General features: G+C 36.2%; 2 protein-coding genes across 2 annotated transcripts; one reads left to right on the forward strand and one right to left on the reverse strand.

Moving 5' to 3' along the window:
• The first annotated feature begins 556 nt into the window (after positions 1-556).
• On the forward strand, positions 557-3,862 carry CYP715A1 (cytochrome P450, family 715, subfamily A, polypeptide 1). Its single transcript, XM_007038645.3, has 4 exons — positions 557-897; positions 1,023-1,252; positions 1,891-2,502; positions 3,174-3,862. The coding sequence occupies exons 1-4, from the start codon at positions 609-611 to the stop codon at positions 3,600-3,602; spliced, it is 1,560 nt and encodes a 519-aa protein (XP_007038707.3). The 5' UTR covers positions 557-608; the 3' UTR covers positions 3,603-3,862.
• Positions 3,863-5,769: 1,907 nt separating this feature from the next.
• On the reverse strand, positions 5,770-19,782 carry TPP2 (tripeptidyl peptidase ii). The gene is made up of 34 exons (XM_018117382.2): positions 19,283-19,782; positions 19,076-19,154; positions 18,902-18,975; positions 18,318-18,427; positions 18,120-18,200; positions 17,368-17,454; positions 17,143-17,285; positions 16,698-16,848; positions 16,485-16,607; positions 16,073-16,156; positions 15,774-15,961; positions 15,508-15,682; positions 15,276-15,397; positions 15,111-15,190; positions 14,664-14,722; positions 14,185-14,339; positions 13,770-13,948; positions 13,528-13,640; positions 13,289-13,459; positions 12,711-12,839; positions 12,461-12,561; positions 12,242-12,359; positions 11,900-11,979; positions 11,475-11,547; positions 11,093-11,178; positions 10,933-10,984; positions 10,720-10,854; positions 10,470-10,541; positions 9,208-9,300; positions 8,483-8,578; positions 7,558-7,656; positions 7,200-7,292; positions 6,698-6,898; positions 5,770-6,092 (listed from the first exon to the last, which is right to left on the reverse strand). Exons 1-34 carry the CDS (start codon positions 19,683-19,685, stop codon positions 5,934-5,936), a joined length of 4,164 nt encoding a protein of 1,387 aa, XP_017972871.2. The 5' UTR covers positions 19,686-19,782; the 3' UTR covers positions 5,770-5,933.
• Between the last annotated feature and the right edge of the window lie 588 nt (positions 19,783-20,370).

A 20,370-nucleotide genomic window follows, 5' to 3' on the forward strand; every position in this document is an offset into this window, starting at 1 on the left:
AAAAAATATTATTTGTTTTAATCGGGGCGATTAAGCTTCCTAGAAATTCATGGGATTTAAAAAAGTCCACGTGTAGTGTGGAAGCCAGCTGTAAATCAGTCAAAGGATCCGACGTGGAGGGATTCGATTGGGCTGAAGCTCAAGAAAGAACGGGGCGGCGTCTACACCAGATCTATATCCGACCCCGTGTGCTTAAGCCGCGAGGGGACCAAAAGGAAACCACTATTTGACAAAAGACAAATCAAAGTGGTAGACAAAACCAAAAGCAACAGCAACAAACATTAATTTATTTATCCATGAAATATTTATTAGGCAATTATTATTAGCATTACTTATTTTTATACAAAAAAGAAAAAAAAGCGAAAGAGAGTAAAGAAAAACAAAAGCAGATCTTTTTAAAAGATTCAACAGAAAGCCTTGAAAAACGTTGAAATCCAAATACGGGTGGGGCAAATGCCCAATAGTCAAAACTCCGACATTCTTGAACTGCCCCTGTCATCATCTATAAATACCCACTTCATTCTCTTCCTCATTTATCAAATTTACTCCAAACAAGCTGATATCTTAAGGTGATTATACAAAGAGCTAGCCACAGAAAGAGAGAGATAATGGGGTTTTTCAAGCTATCCCAAACTTTTCTCAGCTTGGCCATGCTCACTTTTCTTCTCTATTTCTTCCTGAGATTGTTATTCTCTTGCTGGATCCTGCCCATTCGAGCTTATCGTAAGATTAAGAAGAATGGGTTTGGAGGTCCAGCTCCTAGTTTTCCTCTGGGAAATATTAGAGAGATGAAAAGTAATAAGAATATTAATGATTCGTCCCTTGGATCCTCCGGTATTTCCCATGATATACATTCTACTGTGTTCCCTTACTTTGCTCGGTGGCAAAAATCTCATGGTAAGCCTTTGATTCGTACTACATAATAATAAAAACCCGTAATTAGTTAAAGAACTAGGTTTACTTTTTTTTTTTTTTCCTTCTTCATGGTTCTTTTCTTTGGTTGACTTGTCTTTTGTTGGCAGGAAAAGTGTTCATCTACTGGCTGGGGACGGAGCCATTTTTATATATTGCCGAGCCAGAGTTCCTTAAAAAAATGTCGTCGGGAGTCCTGGGAAAGAGCTGGGGAAAACCCAATGTGTTTAAACATGACAGAGAGCCTATGTTCGGAAGTGGTTTGGTCATGGTTGAAGGAGATGACTGGGTTCGCCATCGCCATGTTATTACTCCTGCATTCTCTCCAGCTAACTTGAAGGTCTCTCTTAATTTTCCCTCCTTCTCACACACCTTATCAAAATGAAAAAGAAAAATTCAAAGGCTCCATCATCTACACTTTCCGTGGTGGAAAAAGTATACGTTAATTTTGTTCATAAAATGCATTTTCAACAACTGACAGCGTTTCCCAAGTGTCATAAAAGTCTAAAATTGTAAAGTAGGAAACTTTAGTGACAAATCGTCAACCTGAAGATGGGGTTAAGTCTTTACACAATGGTCACCAAAACAATATATACTAACTTTAAATGAAAAAGACTACATTCACTATAAGAGATTTTATAATAAAAAAAATAAAAATAGACGAATCAAACATCATTACATAATCTTCTTACTTAAAAAGTAAGATTTAAATCTCTTACTCTAAATTTAAAAAAAAAAATTAAACATCTTTACAAATTGAATGTACACTTATGTATCATTGTTGGGTTTTATTTATTTTTTTTCTTCTCTGGATATATGAATAACAACTTAGGTTTGTAATAGTGATCTTATTTGTAAATTCAGATGCTTTTTCAAGGGTATCAAGTCCAGAATTGGTTCTAATTTTCCTCACATCATAGTACTAAAAATGGTAGTAGTAATTAAACATGCTGAGTTATATTGCTTTTGATAATGCAGGCTATGGCAAGCTTGATGGTGGCACCGGCCACAAAGATGCTAGACAGGTGGGCTACCCTTATAAATTCTGGTAAACCTGAAATCGACGTTGAAAGAGAAATCATAAAAACGGCCGGGGAAATCATTGCAAGGACAAGCTTTGGTTTGAGCTACGAGAGCGGGAGCAAAGTGCTCGAGAAATTGAGGGCCACGCAAATCACACTGTTTAACTCCAACCGCTATGTGGGTGTTCCTTTTAGCAAATTCATGTGTCCTAAGAAAAACCTAGAAGCGAAGAAACTTGGCAAAGAAATAGACCAGCTCCTTTTGTCCATCATAGATGCTCGTCAGAAGTCTTGGGATGGATCTCCTCAGAAAGACTTGCTCAGTTTATTGATGCAAGGGAGCCATGTCGACGGACGGGTAGGGAAGAGCTTGACGGCAACGGAGCTTGTTGATGAGTGCAAGACTTTCTTTTTTGGTGGCCATGAAACCACCGCATTGGCACTCACGTGGACGTTGCTGCTTTTAGCCATGCATCCAGATTGGCAAAACCAATTGAGGGAGGAAATCAGAGAAGTGATTGGAGATGATGAAGAGATCGATTTCACCAAGCTTGCTGGCTTAAAGAAGGTAATATAAATATATATATATATATATATATAAAAGATACATACACCATGTGATCTATCACTTTTGATTAATATTAATTCTTCTTTTTCCTTTTCTAATTTGATGAAGACAAAAAAGTTCAATCCAATCCGTTTCTTCTCAATTTATACATATGTTTCCCGAGTTGTAGTCTGAGAATTTCCCTATATCCTGAAAGAACTAAATTCTTGATCCTTGTTGAGTGGAAAGTTCAACATTCCACGTCAAAGGTCAAAATTAACGTGTCTGCAGCATATCATATGCAGAAACAAACTACTCCTTTTTGACACTTTGGCAACTCCCAATAGTTTGGACTTTGTCCCCAAAAAAACCAGGAAGTTGAATGGACGGTGCTACTGACACTTCATAACTAGTTTGGTTAATTTAGGTTCCCCAGTCCTAGCCGGCCAACTCGAAGTCTTCTTGAGTCCTAGCCATATCATTGATTTTGTTTTTATTACGTAGACAAATGTCATGGTTGATGTAGAAAATATATATTCCTGTTAAGTATTAAATAAACGAATTTCACGTGCAAATATATATATATATATATATATATTTCTCTTCTTATTTGATTTGTTTTTTTGCCTTTTTGTTTAATTCGGGTAAGGATTAATTCTTACAAAGATATATTTGTGTGGTTACGATTGCAGATGGGATGGGTGATGAATGAGGTGCTTAGGCTGTACTCTCCAGCACCAAATGCACAAAGGCAATCAAGAGAAGATATAAAGGTGGATGATCTTGTTATCCCTAACGGAACCAACATGTGGATCGACGTCGTAGCCATGCACCATGATCCGGCGATGTGGGGAGATGACGTTAATGAGTTCCGGCCGGAGAGGTTTAAGGATGATCATCTATACGGGGGTTGTAAGCACAAGATGGGGTTCTTGCCTTTTGGGTTTGGAGGGAGGATGTGTGTTGGGAGGAATTTGACAATGATGGAATACAAAGTTGTCTTGACCCTTATACTCACTAGGTTTTCCTTCTCCCCTTCTCCAAGTTATCGCCATTCACCTTCTATTCTGCTTTCCCTAAGGCCTAGACATGGACTGCCTCTCATAGTTCAACCCCTTTAGGTTCCTTTTTCCCTTCTTTTTTGTTTGCTGTGGTATATTCGGATTAGATTAGGAGAAGAGTAAAGTTCATAAACCTCAATTAGTTATTAGAATGACTTAAAAATTGAAGACCATATTTGTATTCTCTTCTTCTCTATTTGTTTATTTCTTTATATATGTACGTACTGTTTGCGCCACGCATAGACAAGGCGTTCAAACTTTTTTTAATGTTTATGTATTACAATAAATGGAAAATAAAAGTAAAATTCAGTTTCTCTAAATTCAGTGTCTGTTTATACCTATTACATCAGCCATGTTTGTCTATAACTTGAATATATACTCAAATATATATATATAGGATTTTTTATACGGAGTTTGGAGTATTTAATACTCTGTATGTGTTCTTCCATCATTGTCACCCAGCAATATTTATACAACCCTGACATGTTATAAATTATATATATATATATATACAAAAACAATTTTTTTTGCTTTGAAATACATTAAATGTAGTTATCTGAACGATTTTGCTGCATCGAATTTCTGGTACTGTATTTGATGTTTGGAAAAGCTAGCTGAGACACAAGATGGGTTGGTATTTGTTTACTGTGTACTGGAAAGGTTTAGTAACCTTATCATTTTGTATGGAGGGGAGGGGATCTGCTTCTTGTATTTCTGGGTTGCTGGATGTTTCTGGCTACCTAATACTTATGTCTACAGGGGAGTGAAGTTATTTTTGTGTGCACTTCAAGCTCCCATATGTACAGAGCATATCTTTATTAATAGAAAAGCAGCTATTCAAAATAAAAAATCATTATATATAATATTTTCTTTTAAATTATTGGATGTCAGTATTTAATTTGCATAAACATTAATTGGATCTTCATGATCACTCAAAATACTTTCTGCCATCTTCATTAATAGTGTATCAAAGAAATTATCTTTTTGGTTTACTACAGATTGTATCATTTCTAATTGAAAATGGAGAGAAGGAATTCAAACTCAGGACCCACACATCAAAAATGGATCTTCAACAACAATTCTTACACTTAAATAAACAAATAACATCATAATCATGATCTTTTAACTACCAACGAAAGACCAGCCTGATCGCTGGCTAAAGAATTTCCAAGTCGTGAATCATTCCTGAGCTAGGAGGCCAACTAAAGAAATACGAGGAAGGGGACTTGCAGCCTATCCATTTGTTAAAAAAGTCCAGGACAGAACAAAGATTCTGCGGACTAATTACACCTTTCAAGTTCAAATAAAATGCCGAAAGATATCTCATGATCGACAAAGTCTAAGTGCCGGTCTTGACAGGCAGCTCTGAAAAGACCAGCTCTATGTTATTTCCAGCTCTCCGTCAACAAAACCATAGAAAGGTCATTATATGTTTTGTGACTCTGATCCAACTAAGTCGCGCGTAGTCATAATCCTCTTGTGGATTGATCGCGAACAAGTAGCATGCTTATAGTCAATGAGGCAGTAATTGTTCAAGCAACATAATCAAGTTTAAAAGATTATAGATCGCGTCACGATGGTGCAGTGTCCCTATCAATTTGGTTCAGAACTCACATCAAGCTTTTATTTAAACTCTATGATAGTTTTTGACTGGATTTCTCCAACTGTTTCCAGTTTCCAAGCAGTTTTATTTGGGGAATTCTGTGGGCGATATTGGGGCTTACAGCTTCCCATCTACTGAAGCTGGGATCCCTTTTTTGGTACAAGGAAAATTGCCAACACTTGGATATTGGATATTTCAAGTTGTACTACTTTTTTCTTCAGGTATTTTGCCAGCCTTGAACTTCGGACATCCAACTTCTAAATCACCAATCCATAGGCCCTTATTCTCTCCTTTGTCTCCATCCAATGTCAAATCGTCATCCATAATTGACGACGACGTTGACTTGCTACAAATCCCACCCTTCAAAGGATCAACTGTTTAAGATGCGAACTGTCAGAGTCAGGCCTCTTTTAATTTTCTGCTTAATTTCTTTGTGTAATTTCCCGGTCTGCCAGTGACCACAACACCCTGGGCGACAAGAAAAAGTTAAAACGGAAAAACATCTCACTCTAATCCTGTTGCCGAGTATTCTAGAAGCAGACGTCATGTTGCAGCTACATATTTTCTAGTGTAGTGGGCGGCCCAGTGGATCACAAGATAACATCAGTTTCTCACAAACAAGAATTTGACAAGAGAATTGTATTTTATTATCATGGAAACCATCCTCACAATGATTTATCTAAAAAAACAAACCATCCTTACAATGTTCAATCTTTTGTCAAACTGGAACTGGCACCTAACCAGGTTCCCCTATCAGAATACACCTGGTCTCATAAATTTGAGCAACCTTAAAAGAGAGGCAAGCTTGTAGGGAAGCGCACATGCATCCATTGTCCTTCATATGTTGACAAATGGCTCCATCCAATATCATCAAGCAAAGTGAGCTTCAATTCATAGAATTTCTTCTTGGGAGGCTCTCCATCATCCTGAATCATGTCATTTAGTACCTGCGACAGCAGATTTTAAAATTCAAGAAAAGGTCTTGCGAATGAGTGCCCTGAGGGCACTTGTTTTACATTTTCATTTAAAGAAATATCTCCGTCCAACATAAAGGAAATTACCACATTTACAATCAACTAACGCACTAAATGTGAAAATAAAACCTTATCAACGGCCCAAGGCCGTTGATACTAGCAAGTGCAAAGAAAAAATCAAGGGATTAGAAAATCATTCCATACTTTTCTTAACTCAAATATGCTTCATAAAATTTTTCTGCAGGCCGACTAATGCCATAAAGCATCAGTCACTTAAAATTTCAACAATTCAGGTTTCTCAGACTCCTTATTCGTTTCCCTTCCATTTTTTCTTTCCCTTGCTGGTGGTTTAGTGGCTTTTGTTGAAAGAAGATATGAGGGTAAAAAAAAAAAGTAGAGGGGAGGGGGTTTATTTCAATATCCATGCTCAAATCGCCCTCCCAAAATTTGAAATAAACAGTAAATCCACAAACAAGAACCAAATAAAAGCAGATAACAGTAACTAGACAGTGCTACTTCTTTTTCAAAAATCATAAATAACTAGAATGTGCTGCTTGGATTATCATGAGATAAAATACCTTTAGAGCAGTTCCAAGCCTTCCAGAGCGTCTCTCACGTAGTACAGAGAGTGTGCCATACTTAGAGGACTTCAGGTCTACCCATTTATTCAGTTCTTTGAAGTTTTCCTCAAATAAGTCTGACTGGATATCTATCCCTTCGTCACCAGCTTGATCCACGTCTTTGGTGCCTTCAGTAACCAAGGCTGAAGCTTTCTCGCCCTATGATGGTGATGGCAATAACTTTAAATTCTAATGAAGATGATAAACTACCATAACTGAGTTTGTTGGTATAAATATCATATATTTGCAGATATCAACCCATTTTTTAATAAAAGAATCCAATAATCTCAGAAAATGAAAAAGCTATAAAAAGATGAATTACAAGAAAAGAATTTGTCGTAGACTAACATGGGATGATTGGGGGAGGATTTATGGCAGTAGTAAATCTTTGATTACATATAACTTTTAAGATATTTATGGAAGTAGAACATAAACAGGTGATACATGTACCAGTCACTACCTTTACAGATTCAATCTCAGCCAGTGCCAGTCCTTTTTGGTACAGTGCCTCTGCTAATTGATCACGAGTTGTCTCCATCTTCTTCTTATTTTTCTGAAGAAAAAAAAAAAAGGAAAGGAGGAAACCTTATGCATTTGAGGGAACAACAAACTAAGCAAGAAAAAAGCATAAAACATAAAGAGATGAGATAGCAGCATGGAAACACATTGGAGACCATCAGAAATCTTGAAAAATAAAAATTAACAAAACGACATGTTTAGCAACTTTAATTGTGATAATATTCTTTGCTCAATTCCCAGGGTTAGGGCAAAATGACAGAAAGCACAGGGGAAGGACAATTGGCAATTTGAATTCGCACCTCTGCCTCCTCATCTTCTGGATCACTCATAAGTGAAAAGAATTTTGCCAGTTCGTCTCTGTCTATACTATCAACCACCTCATTTGCTGCATTTATAACCTGCAAAGTTCCATTATATTAGTGACAATTATCGGTGTTAGATCTTCCCCTTTCAGTTGGAGTATTGTTAAGTTGAACTCACGACCCAGATTATTAGTCTCATAGCTGCTACTTATGTTGTTTGATGTTCTAAATCTGTAAACTTTTAGCTGGAATTAATATACTCTGGCTGGTATGTTTTGCTAAACACAAACTTCAACCTCCTTCTTAGCTACAACTTATAACATCAGAAGAAGTCCATGCAAGGTCTAAGTCTTTGAGAACAACAAAGCCCCCACTAGAACCAAGAGAGGGTTAAAAAATTTTAGGCCTTTGTGGGCCTAAGAATAAACTTAAAACATTACTCTGCTTAAATAAAAAAATAAATTAAAGAATATGGAGCCTAACAACTTTAAGAGGGAAATTCTTTCCACGCAATACAAATCTAACAAAAAAAGAAACTATTTAAAGTATGCAATACATCATTTTTTAGAGTCCATTGCAAATTTAGTTAAAATCTAATTTAAAGCAACTGACGTGATTTATTGTATTACATATCTAAAGCTAGTTCAAATTGCTTTCATATTTATTCCAGAACAAAGTAAAACCAAAATTAAATCTTCTATAAATCTTTAGAAACAGAAAGCATAAATCATGCAATTGAGGTTCACACAAATCTCATAGCCACCTTAGGACACAAAAACTATGCAATTGAGGAATAATTACGTGGCAGCAAAGCATAACTCAAAACAAAGAAGGAGAAACCTTAACAAGACACTTTCCCAAGCAGACTCAAGAGAGCCATTGACGTTTTTTCATACCAAAATCTGCTTTTCATAAAACTCACCTCTTCATAATGGTGGATTTTGTCCCCAATATTGCTCTGGGAAAGCAAACTTTCCAATATCTTCACAAGCAGTGGAGTGTATTTAGGGTATTCAGACTGCCAAGGAACACATAATACATATTAAAATTGATACAAAGCACTAATGACAGCCTAAAACAAGAAGTTACAAAATCTAAAAAGAAGTACTATCTGTTTCTTACAGTAAGAATAGTGGGATAGCAACATGCACCTCTAGACCTAGATGTCATATTGAACAGAAAAAATAAGAGGGTTTTCATCTAGTTTCAGAAAATATATACCAAGTTAAACACAATTCAACACAACAAGCTACAATAGCACACTTCTTCCATTGAAGAATCAGTGTGTCTAACGCTGGAGGGCACAAGACTTTCTCCGCCATGTTTGAGCTGTTTAGAGGGTTATATGAAATATTCAGTTTGTACTGAATGAGCTAGTAAACTTAGGTGCTGCAAATCATTTTCTACAAATAACTAGTATATATTGCCACAAGCATACCACTGTTTTGAAAAGAGAAAAACAGAACATTCAACCTGGTTATGCTAGACTTGGATTGTGGTACACACTTACCCACCAAGTTTGAGAAAACTAACTCTTCAAATAATGGTTAGGGAGAGAGAGGATGATTCCTCACAAACAGCTACATCTTTCTTCAACTCATTGGATACGATATACAAACTAAAAAAAGGTGGAGAGAGAGTTCTAACCTTGAGAGATTGAGCTAAAATTTTCCATTCTAACCGATCTTCATCAGTATCTTGCTTCAGGCTTCCAAAAACCTTTATTTTTGCATCTCGAACCTAATTGAAGAGTGGATCCAGCATTATTCCATATATTAACACCAGAGAAAACAAATATTTTAGAAGGCTAAAAAATAAGGCCTCATCCGAAGGAAGATAGAGATATGAGAGAAGTCATCACAATGGAACATGTAAATATACTTTTCATTCAGGGGGAAAAAAGAAAAATAAAACACGTGGTCATTACAGTGGCCCATACAGCTAATGTAATTTCTTACAAATGCAATACAGAATCATGCCACCGCGGTCAAAAAGAAATATAACACTACAAAGACAATATTTTACAAGTTCCAATCAAGGCAACTTATTGTTGCCTTGCCTTGGTCAGCCCCCCCAGAGGCAACAATGCAAAAACCCAATGCATCCAAGGCTGGAAACAGAGGATTCACTAAGAAGTAACAGGGTCCCATAGAAAATGGAAGGACTCAAACAAAAATAGTGACCAGATTCCAAAAGCTGTCAAGCAATATACATAATGCACCTCGATTGTAACTCTAATGACACTGCTAGTTTCACACTACAGCATCAGGATACATGTCAGACTTAACACTTTTAACTATTAAGAACACAGCCTTATCAATATCATTGCCTACTCCAATCGACACAAACAAACAAATGAATAAATCTCATTTCTGTAGTAGTAAGAAAGAATATCATTGATGTACTTCCTTCACATTACAAAACCTGCTACTAATTGGCAGGTTTAAGTTCCCATTAAAATTGAAAATTTACATACCTGCAGCTTCTCCTTGGAACCTTAAATGGACATTTTCACATGACAATAGTTCTATGACCATAAAGATGCAAGTATGATAACAGACTTAGGTAACACATTCTAGATTATAGAATTTCTTGCACTGAATTATGAAAAAGCTAATTAATCTTGATGAAATTTGTTTCTGTTATCTTAATTGATACTGTAAAATAGTAAAAATCTTGAACCTTAACAAATAAATAGATAAATAAATAAAATAAACTATTTAAAGCATTAAACACCAGAAGTAATAAAAAAATATGGGTTTCCGACAAAAAATTCTTTTAAGTTTAAATAGGTTCTATAAGAAATTACTACAGTTTGATAACAACAAAAACAAAAACAATGACGAGATACAACTTGCAACCAATCAATCAAGAGATACCAAGTTTAACATATACAGTTGCTCAAGTACCTCTTCTTCTAAACGTTCAGCTACAGTTTTAGTGCAAGTTGAAGAAGAACTTTTGCCCTTGTCCTCATCAGTCTGTCAGCAAAAATGCAATTAGCCATGACAGAAAAAACAAGAAAGTAAAACATGAAAGGAAAGCTCAGAGGTGCATCACTTAACAGAAGAATTGTTTTAGGCTCTTCCTGAAATGTACCATACAGGATGCAATAGAAATTGATGAATACTCAAACAGTAAAGGCAAAAATATCCCAACCTTATTGGGTGGTATCACATAAGAGATCTGATAAGATACGGGATTCTTTTTTGGATTTTTTCTCTCTTCCTGGCTGGCATATGATAGCTTCCCATGTGATATTGCTCCCAGCAAGACAGATCCTTGTGAAGAATTCTACAGGAAGAATCGAAGTGTGATTATACATCTTCCATGCTATTACTAAAGTAAAAGAGACATCAATAAATGTAATACCTTTGGAAGCTTATCTTTGTTTGGAGGACTTAAATAAAATGCTTCCTTTTTCCTGGCAAATAATGCTTCAAGTTAATTACATACTACAAATAAGAAAACAACATGTGGATAGAGTTGCTGTGGGTCTGCATGAATTATAAATCTTTGAAATTAAACATACCCTGGAACCAAAACAGAGGATTTAAAGGTACCATTTCCCATCACAGGGCCATCTGGTTCAGAGAAAAAGTTCAATCGAGCAATATCCTGGTTTCAAAATAACCATGGGGACATTGATTAGCATACCACAAAAACCATTTCCAAACAGCCATGGAAGATGACAATAACTAAAGAAAACGTCACTAGTTCAAAACAATTTTTTGACGACACATTTTTTAGTATACCCTTCTCCAATATCAAAATGACAAGGCATGAAAGACAATATCTAAACCATTTTCTGCGTACATACCTCATAATTTAGATGCAGCATTACAAAGTGCTTTATTTATAAGAGACATTTATGAAATATGAATAAAAAAGAAAATTAAGGACACCATGTTTACCTTTTCCTCCAAATTCCTTTCTATAAATAGAACTAATTGCTTCATTTTTTCCAAGTACTGCACATTGTCATGCCTGGAACATGATAAGTCACAGTAAGTGCAAGCAAACTAGCGTTAAGCATCTTGTTAGAAAAGCTTGATAGAATGAATTTTCCTCTTTGGCAGCTATCCTACGTAAAACTTGTTTCCTTACCCTCCAAAAACCAAAGAGTTTTGGAATTTAAGAAAGGACAATTTCCAAGTTACAAGACAAGTCATGCCATTCAGGAATTTCTTCAATTAGATAAAACCATAACAGAGAGCCTAGGGAGGAGTTGTCATTTAGGGACAGTGGAGGAGAGAGTCCCACCAGCATCCAATATCCCTCATTCAGGAAGCAAAATTAAGTCTGCAATACGTGGAAAGTTTAGTAAAATGGAATGTACCTCAAATACAGTTGGAGAATGTATTCGCCCTTTGGAAGTTTTGAAGACTTAGGATAACAATCACCCATTGCATATACACGCTACAATGGATGAGAGAAAAGGGATTTTGTCAGGTCAGCATAATTGTAGCACAAGAAGAAAGTAGATGCTCATTAAAAATCCTGTTGTGTATGGTAACATATAAACTTTCACCTATGTCTAAGGCACTGTACATAAAAAATGTAGATTCTACTTCATATGAAATAAAGGATAACTGTCTCAGTTCAAATCTAATTCACCAAAACCACAAATTTGTATCTATTGTTCTTTCAAAAGTAATTGACAGTAGCAATAAAAATGTACCTTGTTTGTGTCAGAAATCATGTAAAATTGGGACTCAAATTTAGTGTCATATATGCGATTGTTGAGCAAAGGAATATGAGGTTTTACTTCTGCTCCATCTTCCAATTTAAACTTGTAGCTATAGAAGCAAAGAAGAAAAAATCACATACAGATGCATTTAAATGAATGATTGCATATACCAAGGGCAATTTTGTATGAGCAACTGAAGACAAAACGTACGTTAATGTCAGTGCTAGTATTTGTTTCCCTGATGGTAATTTGTCACGATTGGTCGGAAGAGTACAAAGTTTTGCCTCTGTAGGTCGATATGGAACTCTTATCTGCTCATTAACATAACGATTCAGAGGATTTTAAGAAAGATGCTTTATTAAAGTCTGAGCAAGCACACCAGAAGGAAAGCAACAAGTAAACTAAAGAAAGAGAAAGCATAAAAGACCCAAATCACACTGTATAGGATAGCCCACTCTACCTTGTTTAAAACAGCAGTGGGGGCAAGTTTTTCTGACGCCAATAGTGCTTCAGCCTCAATTCTGATGGGTGCTTCACTTCCGTCAAGGACTACTTCTGTTTTGTTGACCCCAATTCCATGAAAGACGATCTAAATAATTTATAAAAATCCACATGTAAGGCTTTTTAATGCAAGAAATCATGACACAATTTTATTAACACTTAAAAGAGTATCCCCACCTTCAATTCATCAAGATATTACAACTCACAGAACATGAAACAGTTAATATATAACAAATACCTACTCGGTAAGGTTATCACATGCCAAAATTAAAAATAAAACTTATTCAGGATGAAGTCTCCTTGAGCACACCCTCAGGGAGGGGAGACACATCAGAAGAAGAAAGCAGAAACTCAAAAACTCTGAAAAAGAAAAATAGATCATCCACATGCCAATTCAACAAAATATTCTAGAGCAACAGATAATCCCTAATCAAGAAATTATAGCAATAATTGACAAAAAGGAAAATCAGTCAGAGAATTGTACAATGGCTGGAAAATTCAAAATTGAACTTTCCAGATTTTTCGACAGAAATTTACCTCAAAATCTACAATAGTTGCCTCATTACTTCCCATGCCACTTGACCAAAACTGAGCTATTGCTAGTTCCATTGTTTGACCACCTACAACAGGAAAGGCGAAGCTTTTGGCAGTGGGAGAAGAAAATGTTACAACACTCTCCCACTTGATAGGCCTTCGCAATGGACAAATCTGCATGTTGCAAACATGTCAAGCAAGGCTTAGGTCAATCTGGTATGAATTCTCACAGCATGCGATACCTGGACAGTGTCAACAAAAAATCGTCTTGAAGTATCAAACCCTGATGTCCGCATGGTTGCCTCAACCCAACTAGCACCAAGTGGTACCTCTATATACCTTCGTTCTATATGGCCTATTTAAACAGGACATCACAAAGAAAAAAATCATTCAACTCATGGAAAAATCATACTATAATAAGATTCTTTAATGCATAAAAGGTGCAGAAGAAATAAATTGGCATCCAATTCTGTGCCAAAAATACCTGGAAGGAATGACATCCTTGAGAATGAAATTAGTGGTGGCCGATTCATTACAACCTTGGGCTTTGTTATAGTAATTGGGATTCTGAAAAGAGGACCACGCGATGGGGCTTTGCAATCAATTCCATAGACTTCATAATAGTGCAGACCATCATTAAGTTTGGTAGGATCAACAACTATGCTGAGAAGAAGAGAAAAGAATTCACCATTCTCACACAATCAATCTTCCAGTATCACAAACTTAATTTGGAAAATATGATAATGGATTAGTCTACTTTACCAGCAAAAAGAGGATAAAAAATAATTAAATTTTAAGTCCATACTAGAAGTTTAAGAAAAGAAAAGAATTGATGAGCAGACCACAAATAATGATTAGATTAAGCACATTATATAAACAGTGAAGTAGTGTCAACTAACTTGAAGCTACGCCCATTGTGAGTGAGGAGAAGATACTCAGGAGCTCTCACAACTGTATTATCACTAGAATGTAGCTCAATACACTCCTCAAAAGGAACCAATTCTTCCAACTTACTTGCATCTTCATGAAATTTTGGTTCAACTTGCACTGCCCACTATTTAACATGTAACTTTAGCATCTGTAAAACTCAAGGATAAGCTGAAAAACATGTAGTTGAAGGGGAAAAACTATCTTCACAACTATTTCTTTATTTTGAATCTGAAATGAACAATGAGATGAGAAAGTAAATAATTAAATTCTTGACTTTTGGAAATTGAACACTTGATGGAGGGAGTACAACATAAAATACCTTGCATGCCAGTTGATCAGTATAATGTATAACACAAATGAACAGCAAAGAACAGATGATACTGATTTTAAGAATTTTCAGAAAAATACCCATCAATTAAAAATTAATCAAGTCTTTCAATAAGCCCACCTCAGTAGATTGTTGGCTAGCAGTGGCCTCTCTTAGGTAGATACCTCGTGATGCAGGAGCTGTAAGTGAAATACATCATGAGCTACAGTTAAGCTCCATATCAAAAATAAACCAGACTCCACTGAGAATACTTAAGTCTCCAAGCAGCCTCAATTGTGAATTAATTGCTTGAGTATTGACAGAATGAATGCTCATGAAAAACCAAATATTAGGTAAAAATTAGCAAAAATCTGACTCCAATATCAATGTAAATCTTCACAAAGTTAGATAAAACATATAAACATGATATCATTAGTTGCTCTTGGCACTTGTGTATTCTTTTTTCATAGGTTGACGCATGCCACTAATATTTGATGACATTCACAAATTTGCTGAGCGCACAAGCATAATAGTACCAAACACATGGAACACTGGATAGTATTTGTCTGCATATCAACCTAAACTTACTTGATTTTCCAGATTGATTGATCGTTATTTGATACCAAACACATGAAAAATCTCGAGAGTTCCGTATATATTCATATGCACTGCCAAACATAAGGGTCAAGATGAATTTCAAAACTATGAAAATTCAACTTATAAAGAAGCAAAGCTAAGGGCAAAATTTCTAACTTGTCAACTTGCATAAGCCCTTGTCCAGTGGTTAGCTTATCTTCTGGCAGCACACCTAAAGGAACAGACGTATTCTCAAGAGCTTTCCTTACACTATATGGGCTAACAGAAATTCCCTCAGCCTGCAAGCAACATTAAATACTCTTCCTTTAGATGTACACAGAATAGCACCACATCAGGAGGGAAAAGAAACAAGCAAAAACTAAAAAACTCGAATAACTCATAGAAAGACCTTCATAGCACTAATAAGCAATGCAATTCCCCCACAAGCAGATGGAGATGCCATTGATGTTCCATTCATGAGCATGCGCCCTTGAAGGGTCCAAGTAGGAACGGGGGCAACAGCCCCTCCAGGAGCACTTATACAAACTCCAAGATCTCCATCAGCTGTCGGTCCTCGGCTGGACCTGCATCCATTCCAACAAGTTAGATGCAAATAGGGACAAGAATGGACTTCATGTTTCAAGACCAACCACATAAGAATTGAAGTTAACTAACCAAGTGTACTCAAGCCCTTCAGCTGGAGGTTCAACCACAGAATGAGCACCTGCAGCCATTGCAGGAGACACATATGCACCAACTCCTATAATGCTTGAAGAGGTACCACCTGGAGCACCAACCGTGCTCAATGCCGGCCCACTATTGCCAGCACTACTCACAAATATCAAACGATGTTTATTCACCACCTAAAATAAATCCAAAGATGACAGCCAAAGCATATTAGAGAGAGAGGAAAAATTACAGAGGTAAAATACACTATACAAATACGCCTATAAGGGAAGGTTCAGAGTTGTTACTTCATTAACAAGATCAACAAAGCGCCCATAGTCTGGTAATAATGTAGCTTCTCCATAGCTCATGTTGATTAGATCACATTTATGCTGTCAAAGGAAAAGGAGGTAAAAAAGCCAAATGGTTTTGATTAAAAAGCAACATATTATTATCGGTGATATGACAAACTGTCACACAAAGAGACACCCCTATATCATTTGCAGTACCTGAGACAACATGCTATGATGAGTAACCATCTACACTAAATGCATGAATACATCAAAAAGATATATGAATATGTGTTCATATTGAACAAAGACTGGATATATCCCAGAAGGTTATAAGTAAACAAGCAGTTACATATGACAAAAAATGCCTAAGGACCATAAAAACACAGAAGTAAATAAATCATCAGAAAAAAAAATGCAATTTCACCACCTCCACGGCAGCTATCAGTGCCCGCGTCAATCCAGTTCCTGTCTCCATTGACCCTAAGCGCGAGTCTCCAATTTTACATGAAATTAACTGTGCTCCAGGTGCAACACCATTTAACAAGGGCTCCTGTTAACCATCATGCAAGTGAGAAGATTTTCATTCAAATGTGAAGAGAAAAATGCCGCAAAAAGATTAATTAAGCTTAAACGGCAGTACCTGTGGGTGAAAAGCAGTAGCAATACCAGCAACATGAGTACCATGAGGAGAGCTATCTGTAACAATACTTAAGATATTTCCCTCATAATACACATTAACAACAAATGTACAAGCATCTAATTTGCTAAACACGCCATATTTCCGTTCAATCCTGCAAGGATGGTTTCAACAGAGTTTGCTAGCAATTATATTAAGTTCATTTTCGAAACTCCAGAGCAGAAAATCAAGGAGGGACACTTAAATTTTTAAAAAAACGCTTAACAATATGACAGAATATACAAATATAGTGCCACAAGCCAAGCACTCAAATCCAAGTTTTACTTGGTACTACATTAGTATTAACATTCTTCCGTCAATGAAAAGTTATTTCGTTCCCTCTGTATAAACGTCTACCAAAGAAAGATTTATCCAACCGGGTGATAAGATAAATCACAAAGATGCAAACCTGTAATTAGTTAAGGGCACAAAGTCAGCCAATTTCCCACAATTAGGACCATCCTCAAGACTCTGAGTGTCAAGAGCAACCCTCCATACTTCTCCATCATGCCATACAACAGCATCTATAACAGGTCCTTTGTCATCATAGCCCTGGCACATGAATACAAGAAATGCTCAGAGCAATATAAATTTGGGTAAAGAAAAGTAATTTAATAAAATCCTTGACACTTACTTCAGCCTGCTTTCGTAATATGTCAATTCTGTTCTGGAGGTCTTCACGGGCCCTTTTCAATTTTGGATCCTCCACCTTCGTATGTTTCTATACACATGGATATAATAACACATTATACAGAGTAATAGTAATAAAATGCATGCTGCTCAAGTATGAGGATATGAGATAGTCAACCAGTAAAACACTATCAGCAACACAGAAACCATCAGATGCACAGACTTTTCATTTATCATAGAGAATCATTTTTATCACAGAAGGAAACAACATTAGATTTTGAAGCATATGCATAATTGATGAACAAAGGACACTAAAGAAAACATATAATAAATGCCACTTATCAGCTAAAAGAATGATAAGAGTATATGAAGCAACTACGTAATCTTTTTGTAGTTAGCTAAAGAAAGAGTCTGTGCATCTCAACATGCTGAATATATTTCAATCACATAATACCCTTCTTAGCACGTGAAAATTAGATAGAAGATTAATCTTGCCAAATGAGTAAAATATCATTAAGGCATTAGCTACACAGCACTGTTGCACCACAAGAGATGCATAAAAAAAATTGAAGAACTAGTTTCACTTTCACACAATGGATACAAAACTATGTATAAAACATAATTTGACAATCTGCAGGCAATTATATTATATTCATTAAAACTTCAAAGAAATATGGATTTGACATATGAAAATCTATGTCTATGATCATACAGCAAGCAGATAACAAGAGGTTACCAAGTACAATTTTCAACAACCTGATCAAATTCATCAAGATGCATTACAGCCTTTGCAATCTCCTCCTGATTTTTTTCGTCCCATATTTTCTTTCTTTCTTCCTGCAACGTGAATAATGAAGGAAATGATGAGAAACTAGTGGTCATCAATTAATTTATCGTGGGTTAATATATCAAAAGTAAAAATTCTGATGAATTAAACAGAAAAACAATTCTTGCCTTTAGACGTGAAGTCAATGTGTCCGTAAAGAGCTCATAAATTAATTTATAGCCTACATGCCACTCGCCAGAAGGATTTTTCCATGAAGAATTGACAACCAATGAAGCCCCTACATTTCGTTTTTTAACAAAATTCAGAACATGGGATTAGAAAAATAGAAGTCAACTCAGAATTAAAATAGATGATGATGATCCAGCTACATGGGGTATATACAAAAAGAGAACAACACAGAACATTATCAAGAAGCTAAATACTCCCACATAACTGCTAGCGGCTAATCTACAATGCCCATGCATTTAAAGATTCACACATTTTCTTAACAGCACAAAAGGTATAGAGCGAATGGAAATGTCCAAGAACTACATTAAAATGGTCTCAGTTAATCAGTTGAAAGACAGAATGCAGGAATAACTTATTACTCAACATTCACTACAGGTAAAGTTTTAGCTATCACTACAATCTAGAATTTGAAGCAGCCTTAAGGAACATGAAAAAACCTTGACTGTTTCTACCATTTTAAACAAGAAATGCCATGCACACTTCCATGATCATAGGTCAATCAAATATTTCACAGTAATACAACCTGAAGCTCCGCGAATTCGACCTTCTCCATCAGCCTTCACCACTTTTGAGGTATCAACATCTCCACTCCCAGTGCTAAAAAATAAATAAACTCTCAAGTAAGTTAAAAATAATAATAAAAAAGAAAAGAACCGATATAGCAGGCAGATAGTACAACAAGCTAAGTAGTAAGTACCAGTCAATAACATCTAAGATCTTTGGCTTCCCATCTGAAGTCAGTTGCAAGCCAGCGGCAGCCGGGTCAACACCAGAATCTGAAAAAACAGGAATTTTAATCGAATGACCAAAACAATTTCAAGAATCAAAATCTTGTTTCCTTCTCTTTTCATTTCCAGAGAGTTTTTTTCTTTTTTTTTGGTCAATAAAAAGTCAAAAGTGGTACCAAAGATTGCGATGAGGGCGCCACGGCCGTCGTAATGAGGATGAGCTTCAACGAAGCGATCGGCGGCAATCTCCTTCTTCGGCATCAAAGATGCTAAGAAAGTGGACTCGTTCAGTTTGAAATTACGAAGACGGCCATTCTGTTCACCTCCGCCACCACCACCACAAGAACTATTGCTAGTCTCTATTAAAGAGCAAGGCATCGCCCTATATGTACCACTGCGAGTTCCGCTTCCGTTTAGATGATGACTCCACTCCTTTTTGCTTCTTTTCCTAAAATTATTCTTCCTGAGCTTTCTTTTGGGTCCAATTATTAGTAGAGAAGGAAGAGTGTCAAATGTTGGAGATAATAATGTCAATGTGGAATTGGCCCAGCTCAGCCTTTTAAATAACGGGTTTTGCATGCTCTTTTTTCAATTTTTCTTGTGATGGGGGTTAAGACAGGGGTGTTTTGGGAATTCTAGTAGCTGGGGCGGTGGAGGAGAGCCGTTACAGGGAACAGCGCGCCACCTGTTTATGCGGAGAGCGTTGTTTGTGGGTGAGTTTTGATTGGATGTGTTTAGGGTAGCGTGGGGGCTAGGCTGTAGTGAAATTACCGGTTTTGTCCTTGTATTGTAAGGAAATGTCATCTAACTCCAATGCATATCGAAATGGATATTTTTATGGCCCCTTTTGAGTTCTTTGTCAAAGTGACCGTTAAAATTTCATTATGTTAAAGCAATTTTTTCTGTACCTTTTGGAGTAATCATTGTTCTGTATCAATCGAAATGATTACAGGTAGATCATTTGCATAAATTTAAAAATTTTTAGCAGTAATTCCATGCGTAAATGAGAAATTAATTTGAAGAAAAAGACAGTGAAATTTATTAAGGAAAAAATGACCATAAAGAACCGAGATAGGGTGAGGCATCCAGTCATATTCAGCTGGCTGTTTTTTGACTTAAAATTCCTCTCATTGAAAGAAGATGTTCCAAACTCAATGCTTCTCCCTTCCATATTATTGAATATAAAAACAGGATAAATAACTTCCAGATTGAAACCAGTTTTGAACACAGCAAATCTTCCGTCAGAAACATCATAAAATTTAAT

The sequence above is a fragment of the Theobroma cacao genome, chromosome 3 (genome assembly GCF_053813885.1).
Source record: "Theobroma cacao isolate CCN51 chromosome 3, ASM5381388v1, whole genome shotgun sequence".
NCBI classification, from domain to species: Eukaryota; Viridiplantae; Streptophyta; class Magnoliopsida; order Malvales; family Malvaceae; genus Theobroma; species Theobroma cacao.

Coding starts and splice junctions, on each gene's coding strand:
- TPP2 (XM_018117382.2), bottom strand. CDS start 19,685: ATGCAAAACCCGTTATTTAAAAGGCTGAGCTGGGCCAATTCCACATTG. Junction 19,155..19,282: donor CGCCCTCATCGCAATCTTTG/GTACCACTTTTG, acceptor CTGTTTTTTCAG/ATTCTGGTGTTGACCCGGCT. Junction 10,542..10,719: donor ATGTGATACCACCCAATAAG/GTTGGGATATTT, acceptor TTTTGCTGACAG/ACTGATGAGGACAAGGGCAA.
- CYP715A1 (XM_007038645.3), top strand. CDS start 609: ATGGGGTTTTTCAAGCTATCCCAAACTTTTCTCAGCTTGGCCATGCTC. Junction 898..1,022: donor TCGGTGGCAAAAATCTCATG/GTAAGCCTTTGA, acceptor TTTTGTTGGCAG/GAAAAGTGTTCATCTACTGG. Junction 2,503..3,173: donor AGCTTGCTGGCTTAAAGAAG/GTAATATAAATA, acceptor TTACGATTGCAG/ATGGGATGGGTGATGAATGA.